The sequence below is a fragment of the Rhincodon typus genome, chromosome 13, assembly GCF_021869965.1.
Source record: "Rhincodon typus isolate 14 chromosome 13, sRhiTyp1.1, whole genome shotgun sequence".
Classification (NCBI taxonomy): Eukaryota; Metazoa; Chordata; class Chondrichthyes; order Orectolobiformes; family Rhincodontidae; genus Rhincodon; species Rhincodon typus.
The window spans coordinates 40,690,773-40,708,608 of record NC_063344.1 but is presented as its reverse complement, the minus strand read 5'-3'; the positions used below and the strand labels follow the sequence as shown (position 1 = coordinate 40,708,608).

Below are 17,836 nucleotides of genomic sequence, written 5' to 3'. Positions count from 1 at the left end.
ATCAACAGGCTTATCCCATTACAGTCTAGGGGGTTAGCCATGGTCAGGCAGGCACTTGATCCTATCAGAGTCCATGGGTCTGTATCCTTCTAGTCCAGTGTTTGGGCCATGGTTAGTCATGTCGATCAAGTAAAGCTAGTTTGGGGATTACAATAGGTCAGTCATAGTATTGTATAAACGTAAGTCTGGGCTGTGATATGGTCAGTCAGGACTGTCCTGCCAAGGCAGTCCAATGGGATGGATCACAGTCAGGACTGGAGTTTTGGTCAGTAATGGTTAGGGTCTAATCAAGGGTCAGTCCATGGATTCCTGGGGAAAGTTAGCAACTGTGAGTCTGTGGTGGACATCATTGTACTGAGGGAATAGGGAGCAGTTATAGCTGGAAGTTTGGGACCTCATCATGAATAGGAGGGAGCTGAGATTGGAGAATCAAACCGTCATGCTATCTTTGGTCTCTACTTGGGGAGGGTGAAGAACCAACAAGGACATGGCATTTCCAAAGTCTTCAACTCTGGGTAACAATAATCACGATGTAAAGAGGTTCAACCAAACTGGGAGGAATCTGAAAGGTCGTGGAGCCATAAGGACATCAAAAAACTATGAAGGATGGTGCAAAATTCATTCATCAGAGGGGGAGCCTGCAAGTCACTCACATGAATGTGAAATTGGAACGTTGCCATGTTGAATCGAAAGTCAACTGCACAATAACTACACAAAATGACTGTGACTAGATAAAAAATCATTGAAGTAAGTTACTATTCTTTTTCTTTGGGGACAGAGTAAATAACTTTGATTCTAAAGCCATCCAAGGGGCTATTGGAGCAATGCCTACATTGACAAAGTAATGCCACTCAGCTACTTTCAATTTACACTTCATTAGCTGGTAACTTATTATCTAAGAATGCAGATTCCAAATTCTGGCTTCAAGCAATCATGAACATTATATTGTGTACGCTTATTGTCATGTCAGCTAAACAAGTGTCATGATAACAAGCAATTTAAAATTGGAACCTAAAGTTCCCATTTTTTCAACCACTTTCTACAGCAAGTTATGGAAGAATGCATTGCAGCAGCTAGATGCTCACACTGAAATACAAATGTACAAGAAAATTGGCCTTGTTGTAAAGGGAGCCTCTATTTTTGGGAAGAGGACTTTCATGGTAGGTTACTGGAAGAAATCTACTCACATTGGAGCTTAAATTCTTTGGTTGTCCACCATGCAATTGTATAAGTTCACCTACTTCAGCACTCCCCATTACCCCCTTGGGAAGCCTCCAGTCCACACTGTGTGAGGACATAACATTGTGATGGATGTGAAGGCTCAGGAATTCATTCAATAACTTTGTATTATCTTTCTGACATTCCCCACAGATTATGTGCGAGATAGTAATTAGAGCATCAGCAGCAAGCTCAGGAGGAAGATCAGTCTTGCACAACAGAACATGATCCACCAAGGAGGCGCAGGCAAATGATGAAACACTTGTTACATAAGCCTCGTTGTTATTTTCTTCAACTGTCTTAAAGACAGTGTAGGTGCCAATTCAGAATGTCCCACTCCATCATGTCCCAACTGTCATTTGCTGGAGGTGGACTCTTGTTCATAATGTCTGGATGACAGTTTCATCCTGGTTGGGAGCACTGGCTTTGGGAGCCTCCTAACAGCAGCTTGTGATGTTTGTGACAGAAAAAGTTTCTGTTTCCTGAAAGTTCAAATTATATTTGACTATTGATGCAAATTTTGGAGGTCTGAGGCAGATATCCTGTGAGCTGCAATGACATTTACATACTAGAAAATTGACGGGTGCCTGCCTCTTTTTACAGTCTTCAGCCCAGATTGGAACAGAAGCTGGGAGAAAGGGGTACCTCTGCTATCACCGGCTCACAACAACACAATGGCTCAAAACTCTCACGCTGATCCAGAATGAAGATCCAATGCTACTCATGTTTCCACCAGGGCGATTGTGAAACAAACGATAGGTCTCTTTATGATAAGGTTTTGATGCTTGACACCTCTGGTGGGGTCTTGCAATATAGCCCAGAAAGGGTATCCTGCATCATTATGGCATACTATTTCCTTCCCAGTTTGAACCAATAATGTGGCAAATGTCCTGGATGCAGTTGAAATAGGGGATTGACAATAATGTTCTGAGGATGGAGATAGGACTGGGATGAGGACATTGCCAGGAGAGATGGCCACATGAAGAGAATATGTTAGTGTATTGCAGCACCTGGGAGCCAAAGGCAACCTTAGACTACTTACACAGAAACTTGCAAACCCCAGACCACAAGGACAGGGAGAGCAGATGTAAGGGAACACCATTACCTGCAAGTTCCCTTCCAAGCCGCTCACTACCGTAGCTTGGAAATATATTGTCATTCCTTTAGTTTTGCTGGGTCAAGTCCTGGAACTTCATCCCCAAATGAATTGTGGGTCTACCAACACCAAACGGACTGTTGCAGTTTAAGAAGACAGCTCATGATCACCTTCTCTAGGGCAAGCTAGAATCACCAGGGCTCTCATTCTGGGACAGGCTGCAGTCTCGGCAGTGTCCATTATAGTTCTATTGCTGCCAGAACTGCTGAACTTCAGGGAAATCTAATGCAACAACAGAGAGTGGAACATCCTCCCTACTGAGAGGTAAAAGTGGCACTCTGCATCAATTTATCCTACCCATAATGTATTACGACTATATGAAAGGATTGTTTTGAATCTGCTTTCATCTGGGAAGCGTATCAATGAGCTGTCATTTCCTCCTGTAATTTCTGCCCCAAATTATAAAGCAGTGATCAAGACCATAAAGACCATGGAACATAGGAGCAGAAGGAGACCATTTAACCCATCAAGTCTGCTATGCCATTCAATGAAATCATGGCTGATCTGATAACCCTCATCTCCACTTTCCTGCCTTTTTCCATAACACTTGATTCCCTTACTGATTAAAAATCTATTTTAGCCTTGTATATACTTAATGAGCCAGCTTCCACAGACACCTAGGATAAGAATTCCAGAGGCTCTCAATCATCTGAAGGAAGAAATTCATCCTCATCTCTGTCGACCAAAATGCTCTTTTCAGTTTTCTGTTAATTATTCTGTGCTGGCCTGTTGTTTGACCTTTGAACCTGCTTTATTTTCTCTTGATTTCAGTTGACTGCTGGGATGGCCCAGAGGGAGAACCAATTGTACAGCATGGCTATACACTCACTTCCAAGGTCCTCTTCCGAGATGTTGTTGAAACCATTAGCAAATATGCTTTCATCAAAAATGAGTAAGTTCCAGATTTGTTAACTTAAAATCAGTATAAAATTCAGTGCTTGTGTGTCTGTTGTTGATTTTCCCAGGTTCACAAAATACGTGTCTAACAATCAAACTTTCTAATGACAAATATGGTGCACTATTAGATCTTTATTTTAGGAATTGAAATATTTCCTGTCTTTATTAGCATTAGGCACTCCTTAGAAAAGTATATTGAAGGTTTAATGTTTACAGCAAACTTTAGTCTGGCTTTTGAGATCAAAGTTATATCAAGCTTAATCCATGACTAACGAAAATGGGCAGAATTATCACACCGTTGTTGACTATTGGCTTCCCTTAAAGGCTGAATTTTCCTAGAGCTTACTGTGTGGCATGAGATTTCATTGAACAGATATTGCAGCAGTACGCAACCTTCTAAAATTCTAACATATGAAAATAAAGGGAAGATTACAAAAACATAGAGGTCACGATGCCCATTGAACTCAAGTCAGTAATTTTTCTGATACCAAATTTACCCTAATATCAATGTGTTTTTGAAAATAAGACACAGGGAGACACAACATAGAAACAAGCCATTCATGCCAGCTGGTCCATGCCAGTGTTAATGATCCACGCAAAACCTTGTGATGTAGATCCTGTGTTGGGGTCTTGTTTCCTTAGTGTTAAATGTTTATGTCCATTCCTCTGTTCTATGGAAGGGCATATAACTGAGAAGAAGCCAGCTGGTGCTACTGGTGCTGGTGTCAGTTTTGCCACTCCTCTTTGCTCTTTGTTAAAACTGCAAGGTACAGTTTCATAAACTCTATATACAATGGTGAGGGCTGACAGGGGGGAAGCACAAATAAGGTGAGTGAAGTGTAAGAGAGGTGAAGTGACTTTCCAGGAACTTTGCAATCACTTATCAAGCACTAAAAACACTTTGAAGGAGTGAATATTTAAATGTTTTACCCAAAAGCTGCCTTGGGATCACTTTCAAACTTGCCCAGGCAAAAGCTCGAAGAAGCTGGGATGATGTTGGTTTTCTGATCCAAAGTCACTTTTAGGTGTGTAATGGATGTGTAAGGTTTTAAAAAAACAAGGTCTGAAAATTGTTTCTACAACAGTGACTTAACCCAGTACGTGTCAGAGAGCAGTGACTGGAAAACCCGTGGACCGGGAGAAGAGGTTTAGTTTGTGAAACTTCCAGACAAGGAGTATTTAGTTAGAAATCTGCAGATTGTTCAAAGAATGAGGAAGTCTGAGCTTTCAGTTTTGTGAATAATAATAATGGAAGAAGATTTCATAGTTCACAGGATAGAGCTGAAGGTAATCAGTTAAGTTGAACCTAAAGGTTTGATATTGAGGGATAATTTCTCACAATTTTAAACATTATCTAATGATAGTGGTGGGAAGTAACAAACTCTGTTTTGCTGTGTTTTAAGATCTTTCAATAAACCTCTGTTTTATTGTTAAAGAACTTGCAGCCTTGTCTGCGTATGTTGCAATCAATAACCACAATGTTAAATTAAAAACAATCTATCAAGTCAGTTTTTAATATGGGACCTTGTTTGCCCAGTGTTATGTCAGCTGGGATCGTAACAGCTGATCTAACACCCTGCATGCACTCCACTAAGTCTCTCCTTGACTGGAGAAATTCCTCCAATATTTCTGACTAACTTTAGTGCTGGTTTGTTTTTCTCACCTGTAATATTTTCATTTATTGAACTTTCATTTTGTGTACGTTCTTTTTTCAGCTATGAAAACAAAATAATGTAAAATTTTTATCTTTTTGAATAATGGCTAAGAATAGAGAGCAGTTACATTTAGAATTGGGGCAGCAAAACAAATATATAGAGAAACAATGCAATAGAAAAGTGATTTGCCCAATAATTATGAACCCTTTTGAATTGCTGATAAAACTGTGTCGACTTTAAAGTATTCTCAGTAATGCTGTGTAAATTACCCAGCCCGAACTGGAACAGCAGGTCAGGATGTGAGGAGATGGTAGAGATTAATAGGATGAATAGGCAGGGCCAGTTTAATGAACAGGATGGGACTGTAAAATGTGTATTTGGTAAGCCAGAAAGTTGAAATAATAAAAAGATGCTGAAGGACAGGATAGAGTGTACAGCCAAAATTGGGTTCTTTATGCAAATGTAAAGATAATGTAAGAGTGTAAGGGACAAATTAAATGAGCTGCAGGCACAAATTGAAATTGGAAACTATAATATAGTAGCCATTATGGAGACATGGCTGCAGGATGGTCAGGACTGTGAACTAAACATACCAAATTATAAAATTTACAGGAGGAGTAGAGGAAACAGCAGAGGGGGTGAAATGGCATCACTGATCAGAAACAAAATCACTTCCGTGATGAGGAAGGATCTAATGAGGGGAGAGCATCCAGTGGAGACCTTTTGAGTGGAACTGAGGAACAGTAAAGGAACTAAAACCACAATAGGTGTCATATATGGATCATCTGTTAGCAGTTCAGAAGTGCTCCAATGTATAAATCTAAAATTAGGCAACAAAAAGCAAGGGCAACATAGTATTAATGGAGGATTTTAATTTTAACACAGACAGGGAGAGACAACCACCTGCCAAAAAGGCAATGAATTTCTAGAGTGTGTCCAGGATGGTTTCCTACGGCAATATGTCTTGGATGCAACAAGGGGAACCGCAATATTGGATCTACTAATGAGCAATGTGCCCAATTTAATAAGTGACTTGGTTGTAAATGAGAATTTGTCAAATAGTGATCATGACATGATCGAGTTTCATGTAGTGTTTGTAAGAGACAAGCAAAGTTCATATACAAGAATTTTCTATTTAAGTAAGGCAAACTTTAATGAGATGAGGTGGAGACTGTCCATAGTAAACTGTATAGCTCTGCTAACAGGTAAGACAACTGAGGAGCAGTGAAGGGTGTTCAAAGTACCCATGAGAAAGAAAAACTCCACCTCTCAAAAGAAAAACAGCCATAAACAATAAGGAGGTAAGGCACAGCATAAAGTTAAAAGAAAAGGCTTATGAAAAATGCAAAGAACATTACACATCCCACAGAATGGAACAACCTGCAAAGACCAACAAAGAGCCACAAAGCGACTCTTAAAAGTGGCCAAAAATGATTGTGAAAGGAAACTTGCAATGGGCCTAAAAGACAATAAGAAGAGATTTTATGGTTCAATAAAGGGAAAGCAGCTAATTGAGAGTACCTTTAGCTCACTGAAGGCTGACAGTAAGGATATTGTCAATGGCCACAAGAAAATGGCAGGCATGCTGAATGATTATTTTTCTTTCAGTATTCACAGCAGAAAAGGAGGATAGATTGCCAGAAGCCCCAAAGAAATTATCAGAGGATCAGAGACAGATTCTAACTAAAACTTAAGTTTATCATCAAATTGAAAATTAATGGAACTGCAGAGTGTCACATCCCTAGGACCCAATGGTTACCATCCACGGATATTAAAGGAGTTAGGAGAGCACACTACCGAGTTCCCTGGATCCAGGAGTTGTACCTCTGGATTGTTACACTGCTCTTAAAGAAAGGTGACAGCAGGACATGAGGGAATTACAGTAGTTAGCCTGACATCTGTGGTGGGGAAATTGTTGGAGTCTGTGATCAAGCTTAAGGTAACTGATCACCTCAAAAAATTTCAGTTAATCAGGGAGAGTCAGCATGGAATCACAAAGGAGAAGTCATGTCTGAAAATCTCATAGATTTTTTTGAAGAGGTGACCAAGGTGGTGGATGGAGGCTTTTGACAAAGTCCCACACAAGAGGCTGTTAACTAATGTGGAAGCCTGTGGATTTGAGGGTATATTACTGACATATTTGGGAAATTGGTTGAGTGAAAGGAAATAGGGTTGGAATCATATGTAAATATTCAAAATGGCAGGACGTGACTAGTGGTGACGAGCTGGGATCTGTGTTGCAGCTTCAATTATTCACAATATTCATTAACAAGCAGGATAATGGCATTAAAAAGTCAAATATCCAAATTTGCCAGCAACACAAAATTGGGCAGCTTTGTAGATAGCGTTGATGACAGCATAAAATTACAACAGGACATTAATAGATTAGGTGAATGGGCAAAGCTGTGGCAGATGAATTTTAATATAAGCAAGTGTGAGGTTATCCATTTCTGATTGAAAGCGGATAGATCAGGGTATGTTTTAGCAGTCACCATGTTAAATACAGTGATGTTCAATGAGATTTGAAGTTTCAGGTGCATAGCTCTTTAAAATGCCATGAACAGGTGCAGAAAATAATCAACAGGGCTAATGGAATGCTGGCCTTCATATCTAAAGGGCTTTAGTATAGGAATGTAGTCGATATGTTGCAGTTATGCAAAATCCTAGTTAGACCACGCTTAGAATACTATGAGCAGGTCAGGGCTTCCAAAAGGCCTTTGACAATGTGCCGCACAGCAGGCTGCTGAGTAAGATAAGGGCCCATGGTGTTAGGGGCAAGGTGCTAGCATGGATAGAAGATTGGCTGTCTGGCAGAAAGCAAAGAGTGGGGTTAAAAGGGTCTTTCTCAGGATGGCAGCTGGTGACTAGTGGTGTTCCGCAAGGTTGAGTGTTGGGACCACGACTTTTCACTTTATACATTAATGATCGAGATGAAGGAACTGTGGAAATTCTGGCTAAGTTTGCAGATGGTTCAAAGATAGGTGTAGGTACATGTAGTATTGAGGCAATGGAGAGGCTGCCGAAGGATTTAAACAGGTTAGAAGAGTGGGCAAAGAAGTGGCAGATGGAATAAAACATGGGAAAATGGAAGGTCATGCACTTTGGTAGGAAAAATAGAGGCATGGACTATTTTCTAAATGGTGAGAAAATTCAGAAATCTGAAGTGCAGAGGGACTTGGGAGTTCTAATCCAGGATTCTCTGCAGGTAACCTTACAGGTTGAGTCAGTAGTTAGGAAGGCAAATACAACGTTGGCATTTATTTTGAGAGGACTTGAATATAAAAGCAGGGGTGTACTCCTGAGGCTTTATAAAGCTCTGGTCAGACCACATTTAGAGTATTGTGAGCAATTTTGGGCCCCATACCTCAGGAAGGATGTACTGCCTTGGAGTGGATCCAGAGGAGGTTCACGTGAATGATCCCAGGAATGAATGGCTTAACACATGACAAACATTTAAGGGTTCTTGGTCTGTACTCGGTGGTGTTTAGAAGGATGAGGCGGGGGCTCTAATTGAAACTTACAGAATACTGAATGGTCTGGACAGAGTGGGCATTGGGAAGACATTTCCATTGGTAGGAGAGACTAGGACCCAAGGGCACAACCTTAGAGTAAAGGGAAGACCTTTTAGAACAGAGATAAGGACAAACTTCTTCAGCCAAAGAGTGCTGAATCTGTGGAATTCATTTCCACAGAAGGCTGTGGACGCCAGGTCATTGAGTATATTTAAGACGGATAGGTTCTTGATTGTCAAGAGGATCAAGGGTTACGGGGAGAAAGCGGACGAATGGGGTTGAGAAACTTATCAGCCATGATTGAATGGCGGAGCAGACTTGATGAGCCAAATGACTTAATTTCTGCTCCTATGTCTTATGGTCATCAACCTTAAGAAGGATATTTTGACCCTGAGGATCAGGGATGATACCTGTTATTCAGGAGTTAAGTTATGAGGAAAGATTAGACAAATTAGGCCTTTAATGTCTAGAATTTAGAAAGTTAAGGGATGATCTGACCGAGGCTTTCAGGATATTAATAGAAGGAAAGACGGGGTAGATAAAAATAAACTATTTCCACTGGTTGAAGATTCTAGAAGCAGGGAGCATAGTCTAAGAATTAGGACCAGGCTGTTCAGAAGAGATGTTAAAAAGCACTTCTACATACACAGAGTAGCGGAAGGTTTGGAATTCTCATTTTCAAATGGCAGTCGATGTTAATTCAGTTGTTAAATTGAAATCAGAGAGACAATTTTTTATTAAGCAAGGGTATCAAGGGATATGAGCCCAAGCCAGGCATAGGGAATTTGGTCACAGATCTGCCATGGTCTTATTGAATGGTGGAGCAGGCCTAAGGGGCTGAATGGCCTACCCATTCCTATGTTGAACCTGTAAATCTTTGCAGTGACCAAATTGTAATCCTAAAATGAGAAAAAAAGTCAAAATGGAAAAAAAATGTTTTGCATTCTTCTTGAAACTTTATTTTTCTTTTATAAGTATTCAGTCACCTTTTTAATAATATTAATTAGATGGCTAATATGTAACAAATTTGCTTCAATCACATTTCTGGTTGATTTTACGATGCTGCATTGCTTATTTAGACTCCAGAATATACATTTTTCAATAAACCTTGAGAATTGAAGCAAATTTAAAATTGTGGGTGGTTGACATTAGCTAACTAACATTGACAAACAAAGCAGGATTTTCACTTGTCTTTTCTAATCTTTTTTATAACATTGAGGCAATTAAGGCAGAAAATGGGATTAAGTTCCAACCTCCTGGAAACACATTGGATTTAAGAGATTCACGGCAGTGGAAATAAGTTGACAGGTTTTGAATGCAAATTTGGGGTATTTTAAATCTCTGTGCATGTGGCACCCATACTATAAGCACAAATTCTAAGTGGGTATTCTGAGTAGCTGGGTATCAATAAACAACACAAAGGTCACAAAAGGTTCACAGGAATACAAAAATCAATGTATTTTAGAATGTTGAAACTTTTTTTCCTTAATTTACTCCATATCGACTTGGGCACATCTTTGCTCATGAATTTTCCTTTTCCTAAATGATTTTTCTCTGTTGGCACCAGCGCATTTCACAATGGAAATCTGTCTATCTGATCTGTAAGAGGAAATAGGTGCCTGGTAGGTCAGGTTGCCCTGTGCCCACTTCGTGTGGCTGTCAGGCTGCTTCTGATAATTGCAAATTAGCTGGCACTGAAAATTTGGGTGTAAACAACTCAATTCAGTTTAAAACCCACTAATAGCACAAGTTACAACAGAAATTGATCAGTTTGTACACAAGAATTGGTGCTTGACTATTTCCATACCCCAGGATGTTGTAGTAAATGTTCAAAGAGCAGCAATTATGTGTGTTTGCAAAGAAATAGAATTTGAATTTAGATTTAGCTTGGATTCCTCTTAGCCAAAGCATAGAAATGCGCTGAATTGACAGCAGCTACATTATTTTTACTTTTTATTGTACTGGCAGGTATCCTGTAATTCTGTCCATTGAAAACCACTGCAGCATTCAGCAACAACAGAAGATCACCCAATATTTAAAAGACATCCTCGGTGACAAACTCGACTTGTCCTCTGTTGGTACTCACGACAACGACCAATTTCCCACTCCCAAGCATCTGAAGGGAAAAATTCTTATAAAGGTAATGGTTCCAAGACTTTTTCAAAATTTGTGATTTTGTTTATCACAGTGAGGCTTCCTGTTGTGTTGGGGTTAATGTTTTGGATTTAATTTGAAATGGAGTTCGCCTAGTTTAGAAACTCCTCCCCTAGAAAGGAGTTACTAGTACAGAGAGAGAGCTGAACTTTGTTACTTGCCATTCTCCATGACAGCCAGAAACTAAAAAAAAAGTATTTGAGTAGAATTTGTCCCAAGATTAGGTGGAAATGTGTATTGTTTCTACAGACAGGTGGTTTGTAGGTCTTCTGTTCTTCTGTATGCATTTTACAGGCAACCATTGATTAAGTGGCTATCGCTGTTCTGCTATCCTATTCCTGGTGGCAGCCCACATTTGGCAGCTGTAAGGCCAATCAGAACAAAAATGCCCACAGCCAGGAAGCTTCAGATATGACAGGCAGTGGGTGCACGCTGACCATGGCTAATGGCCTACCAATCCAGCCTACCATTTGAAAAAGATTGGAGGAAAGCCTTGAGCTGGCTGTTCACGGTTTCACTGAATCAAAGCACTTTCCAGCTCTTGGCTAGCAGAGAAGCATGGGTGAGACATGAGAGCAAAGGTGGAGAAAGGACATATGGAAGTGCAGACTCTGCTGAAAGCACAACTTCTGACCCCTTGCCCACCTGATGAGAGCCCTATGTGTTGCCTTCTGTCTTGATGGTGAGTCTACCCGTATGCAAGTGCAATTGGCAGGCTACTCAGGGCTCCAAACCACAGAGGATGTCTCCCAAGGCATTTAAGCTGTCCAGCAGTGTAACAACAGTCTTTCTCCAGGTAGGCTGAAGCCACTGCTGTTGCACCAAGTAGGAGTTATAGGAAACATAGAGAAAAGATCTGTAGTTGCACTAAGGTATTCGCTTAATGCTGTACAACATTGTAATTCTTTTGTTCATTGTTTATCAACTCCACTATTGCTATCTATGTTGTAAGAAATGGTATGACCAGAATAAAAATAGAGCGATAGATATCTGTGCAAGGGACTGCTTTGTACTGAGGACTGAAGGACAGTGTGGGTTCAGAATTAATGTGCCACACAGTTGCACTGCCTTACACTAGCTGAAACATGCCTGAATCAGTCCATCTCGGGCATCTGGCATTTAATTTAGCAGCAGCAGGTGCCTTTACATGAGGCTGTTCCTTCAAAGTTGCAGAGTAGTGATCGTTCTCCTCTTCTTGGAGCTCAGTCCTCACTCCTTAGCAATGTTTGTACAAGATACGGCACCCCCTACTATTCTGGAAACCCTTGCTGGTATATCCTGAAGGAAGCTCCCCAGAACTGTGCAGATAAATTAGCTGCATCCTCAGCATCCCGATGGCTTGCTCAATGTCATTTCTTCCTGTTCACACAGCTTTGGTTGTGACTTTGCTGGGTGTCAGCGATAGGATTCCTTACAAGTGTCATCAGCCACAAACTTATAGTGGAGCCCTTCTACCTGAGGAGCCATCCTCCAGTTCTTTCTGGAGGTGTACAAGCATAAACATGGCAGCTTTGACTGACACAGGATGAATGCATTAGAGTAGATTCTTAGGTGTCTTGCACAGACATGGATCATGATCTTTCAGTTATTGCATCCAAGCTGATCATTAATGGATTAGTATCTTTTCGCTTGATGAATACTACTGGGTGATCTGAGAGTACCTTGATTGCCATATAGAAAACAAAAATGCTGGAAATCTGCAGGTCAGAAAGCACCTATGGAGAGAGAACAAGCTAACATTTCAAGTCTAGACAACTCAGAGCTCCAGTGAAGAGCCATCCAGACTCGAAACATTAACTTGCTCTCTCTCCACAGATACTGCCTGACCCGCTGTGATTTCCAACATCTATTGTTTTCAGTACAGATTCCAGCATCTGCTGAAATTTGCTCCTCCTTGACTGCCACATATGCATTCCAGACTATTCCATTCATTGTATCTATGGAAGTCCAAAAGTCCTCTCGTTCTCTCTGGCATCATCAGTGACACAAAGCACATAAGTCTCAGCCTTGGCAAGCATATTTACCACCACCTAACTCTGCATCTGTGGGCAGAATATTATGAGACTGTACAGATATCCCCTGGAATGAGTTGCAAATGAAGAAGTTCTGCTGTGGTGACCCTGCAATGTGTTTGACCATTTAGAATTCCATTTAGAAACAGCTTTCCTTCCAGGGGCTGCAAATGTCAGCAACCACCGTATTGAAAAGTCTGATGCTCCTGAGGCAATGGTTTCAGTCAGCTAAACGTCTGCCTCCAAACAGAATGTTGCACTATCACTTCCTGTGAACTGGAGCTTTGTACTCATCTGCTCTGTCCTGAAGAACAGCACGTGGTTGAGAAGAGGGCTCCTGCTGATGTTGATCCTCCTGTTAGTCTTCACAGGTCCTAGGAATAAGACCACAAAGTATACAAACAGGAGTAGGCTGTTCACCCCCTCAAACCTTCTCCACCATTCAATAGGATCATAGTTGATCTGACAGTCCTCACATCCACTTTCCTGTGTTTTCCCTGTAATCCTTGATTTCCCTACTGATCAAGAAAATATCTATCTCAGCCTTAAATATACAAAAGCACTCTGTCCCCACAGCTCTCCGTGGCAAGAAGTTCCAAAGGTACTCAACCTTCTGAGAGAAGAAATGCCTCCTCATCTCAGTCGTAAATTGGCATCCCTTTATTCTGAGAGTATGCCTACTGGTCCTAGACTCTCCCATGAAGGGAAACATCCTCTCAGCATTTACCTGTCAAGCCCCTTTATAATCCTCTATGTCTCAATGAAAGCTTTTCATTGTTCTAAACTCCAGTGAGTAGAGTCCCAACTTGTTTAGTCTTTGAACATAAGACAATCCCTCCATACATGGAATCATCCTAACAATATCTTAAATAAGGGGACCAAAATTGCTGATAATACTCCAGATGTCGTCTCACCAGCACCTTGTTCAGTTGTAATAAGACTTCCCTACTCTTATACTCCTTCCACCTTGAAATAAGGGCCATCATTCTGTTAGCCTTCCTAATTACCTGCTGCACTAGTTTTCAGTGTTTTGTGCAAAAGTACCCCCAAGTCCCTTTGAAGACCTTCTCTCATCAGCAATTCCCATGATGCTGTGAAAGTTGCCGGCACTGAAGTGCAGATTAAACTAGCAGAAATTGTTACCAATACATTTGAAATCATTTCCAAAGTTGTGAAAGCACATTCTTAGAACAGGTCCTATGAGCAAAAACCATTCACTTGGGCAAAGAAGCAGCTTGCTGTAATATTTTAGTACTTGACAGTTTTTTTTGTCCTCCATTCTCTCAGCCCTGTCAAATCTCCACTGTCCTCTCATATTGTTCAATGCGATGAGTTACAGAAATTCTGTGCCCTCAGTTAAAGGCAAAATTCAGAGTTAAAATTCCTCTTAATTAGCTTCTAACATGTCATACTCGATTTGCCTGTTTACAGGGGTTTTCCATATGTTAATAAATGCGCTTCGGTTAAACGCAGACATCAACAGGCTCCTGGAGCTTACTGAAGCCCTGGAAGTTTATGATCTTTTAATCAACCACTGACTCAGAAATCCACCCGACCTGGCAAGTTAAAGTCCAATCTAACATTTCATTTCAGATTGATAACCTCTCGTCGTACCAATGTTGAAATATCATTCGGGTGCCAGGCTGTGAAGGGAGCCAATAAGGTCCAGGCATCATACCTTAGGAAAAAAAATTATGCACGTGTTGCAAAAGCCTGGTTTTAGGGCTAAGACAGACTAAAAGAATAGTAGTTAGCCCACTCACTAGGACAGTGATACAAAATTCATTTTCTTTTTGGGTATATGAAAATTAATCAGAGTGAGATCACATAACATGCAAATTCTAACTCTCAATTCAGTTACTGCCTATAAAAGAAAGCAGGCAAATGATTTGTAATTGGCATGCTCCTGTGTTTCTCTATCTCCTTGAAAATGAATAGAATGCAATTTGACAGCTGACACAATAACAATTTTTAATTCATATCTCAAGAATATTTTCTCATTACATTGTATTGTGATTAAATAACAGGCAGAACAGACACACTACAACACATGCCAAAGCAAAAAAAAGTTTATAAAATACTCAGGAAATCCAAAGCTAGTGCAATACCTGAGCTCTTCTAAGTTATGTATTCAGACTAGACTGAAATTTAATTTCACATGAAGTCCATTGGATGTGACATGGAGCAGTTCTTGTGCCTTTTGGAAGTTAGTTCGGAAACCAAAATTCATGCTATGTTGATACTTTTGCAACAATGTGGACCCAAAGCCATTTCACAATCTCGCCAAAGTTACAGTGTAATTCCAGTCCTGAGTCTTGTTGGCATAGTGGACTTGAAAATATTCAAACGAAGTAATTATTGCTTCCATTGCACTATCTGTTAAGTTGTCAGGACTTTACAGGTAGATTTGTGCTTTCCCTTGAGTAGAGTATACATTTCCTTAAAGTACTACAAAGTCTGTCTTTTGTAATACAAATAAAACATTCTAAACACTGTCTATCTGACAAATTTAGTCTCGATAATTTCAACAAACCAAAATTAGGCTTGATAAAGGGCGGCATGGTGACTCAGTGGTTAGCACAGCTGCCTCACAGTGCCGGGGACCTGGGTTTGATTCCACCCTCTGACAATTATCTGTGTGGTGTTTGCACATTCTCCACGTGTCTGTGTGGGTTTCCTCCAGGTGCTCCGGTTTCCTCCCACAGTCCAAAGATGTACAGGTTAGGTGAATTGGCTATGCTAAATTGCCCGTAGTGTTCAGGGATGTGTAGATTAGGTGGGTTACAGGGGGATGGGTCTGGGTGGGTTGCTGTGAAGTTCGGTGGGGACTTGTTGGGCCGAAGAGCCTGTTTCCACACTGTAGGGATTCTACAGAATGGGCTGAATAGTGTCCCTTGTGTATGATTAAAATTATGCAATACTGATTTGTTTCAGGGGAAGAAACTGCCTCCTGATCTTAGGACTGATGCAGAAGAAGGAGATGTTTCCGATGAAGATAGTGCTGATGAAATTGAAGAAGAATGCAAATTAAAACAAAACAATGTATGAGTTCAACTGATATCTTTCAAATTAAGTTCAAAATTTAACTTTGTTGAGAATATTTAAATACAATAGCTATTTTGCACAAACATGTTTCATGTGAAAAATTTGTGTAAAATCAGTTATACAAACTGCAATGCAATGATGACCCAGTCATGATGGAGGATAAAAATTAATTTACTGTAATGACTAAAGACAAACATTTAGCTTTGAAAAAAAAACTTCACGTACTATTTGTTGTCATTACATTTTCCCTTATGCTAAAAAAAGGCTATTAAAAATCCATTGTTTTAGTTGATTTAGTCACAAGCGTGTTTGTTGTTTGGGCCTTGTTACCTTGCATTTCAGGATTGATATGTCCAAGTGTTTGATATTGGTCTTATTTAAGTATGATTTAATTGAAATAATTTAACTTTGTTTCTAAGAGCATATCCTTAGAACAAGCAGTCTGTAATTATCCTTCAACATGCACAGACGGAAACTGTACTCTAAATGGCTTCAAATCATTACACTTAAATTTCTCAAAACAGGATAAATGAAATATTGAATATGTATACCTACCCTAATACATTAAATGATACTTGATCTATGACTTCCTCTCGAGAGTACATTTTAAATCTGGGGAATCTATCTGGCAAGTGAAAGGCTATGAAACTTGTGATATTGGCCAGAGCAGTTTGGAGGGTGCACCATCTTCAAGCAGAATTATATTACAATGTAATATGCAATGTATTGTAAAATAGAGAATTTATGACTACAGTCCAGAAGGGACACTATTCACCCCATTCTACCTTGCAACCTCACCTTTCTCCATACTAAATTATTTATTTTCATTTTCAAAGATGTATTCACTTTCCTCTTTATAATGCACAATTCGTTTGGCTTCCATTCTGTTTCAAGTAGAGCATTCTGTTTAAATAGCCTTTTGTTGTATACCTACATTCAGTATGGATCAATAGACAGATTTGTGTAATTTGTTGAATTGTATGACAAAGCCTTGACATTTAAGGCACTTTTAAAGAGGTTGGCATCATTACCGCTGGGTGTATTTATTATAACTTTTCAGTCAATAGATTTTGTGATGCCAAAATTTTCAGTTAGAATACCTTGAATGTGTATCTTTATTGCTACAAAATAGTAGACTGTTTTAAAAATAAACGTCCCTGATAATTGGAGTCCGATCATTGGACGGATTTTGAATCAGTAAAGGAATCAAAGGGTTATGGGGAAAAGGCAAGAAAGTGGAGTTGAGGATTGTTAGATCAGCCATGATCTCATTGAATGGCAGTCCAGATCTAATGGGCCAGATGATCTACTACTTACATTCTATGGTGGTGTATGCCTCCCAACTAATTTTTACTGGCTGCGCACCTTGTTCTGGCTGAGCAAAAACTCCCCTTAGCATTTCTGTTTTTAGATTTGTGCCTTGTGTTTGAGCAATTTAGCGACATTATTGACAAGATGTAACATAATAACAATATGTGACCCATGCAGGGTAACAGTACAAACTATCATCAAGTGGAATGTTTTATCAGGAAAAAGCTGGATTTCTTGCTGAAAGAGTCTCAGATCCAGGATAAAGAAGATCCAAACAGCTACACCGTCTGTGCACTTCTAAGAACAACACATAAAGGTCTAAATGTCAAGCTACAGCAGGTAACATTTGTCGTCTTATGTACCATTTTGTATTTTTCCTTGCTGTGGCATTTTGCCCTTCTACTGTGGTTTAACTTCAGTGAGGAAGGAGGGACAGAGGGTTTGGAATCAGCAATTCATTTAATTTTACCAAATTTGGATAGTTCATACATGGATAATTGCTTATAAGCCTCATAAGTTAAAAATGTTTTGAATAGATTTGTGCCTTTTGTAAAACAAAACTTGCCATTGCAACTTTTCATGTTCACTTGATGAATCTTCAGTAGGTCTGTACCAAATGCAACTTAATGGAATTACTTGTTCACCATTCTAAGAATTCCTTTTCAATCTGGTTTGAGTTGTAGATAGTAGCACAGATTTTGAAAATGTAGTATTCATTAAACTCTCAAATAGAAAATTAGTACTGTCATTTCACTTGCATTTTATATGAATACAGAACATTCATATCAAAGATTTTCTCCCTTGTAGATGTGTTGCCATTTTCAATCAAGTTAAATTTTGAGTTATGGTATTGTTCAAATTGGATGAAAATTTAGC

The 17,836-nt window shown here is 39.7% G+C and overlaps 1 protein-coding gene across 1 annotated transcript in view; it reads left to right on the top strand.

Annotated features, from left to right (window-relative positions):
* Window positions 1-17,836, top strand: part of plch1 (phospholipase C, eta 1) — a 79,979-nt gene that overhangs the window by 20,478 nt on the left and 41,665 nt on the right. The window contains exons 8-11 of the mRNA XM_048604606.1: window positions 3,146-3,266; window positions 10,407-10,578; window positions 15,539-15,646; window positions 17,138-17,299. Of these exons, the coding sequence (XP_048460563.1) occupies window positions 3,146-3,266; window positions 10,407-10,578; window positions 15,539-15,646; window positions 17,138-17,299 (563 nt within the window). The remainder of the gene's footprint in view (window positions 1-3,145; window positions 3,267-10,406; window positions 10,579-15,538; window positions 15,647-17,137; window positions 17,300-17,836) is intronic.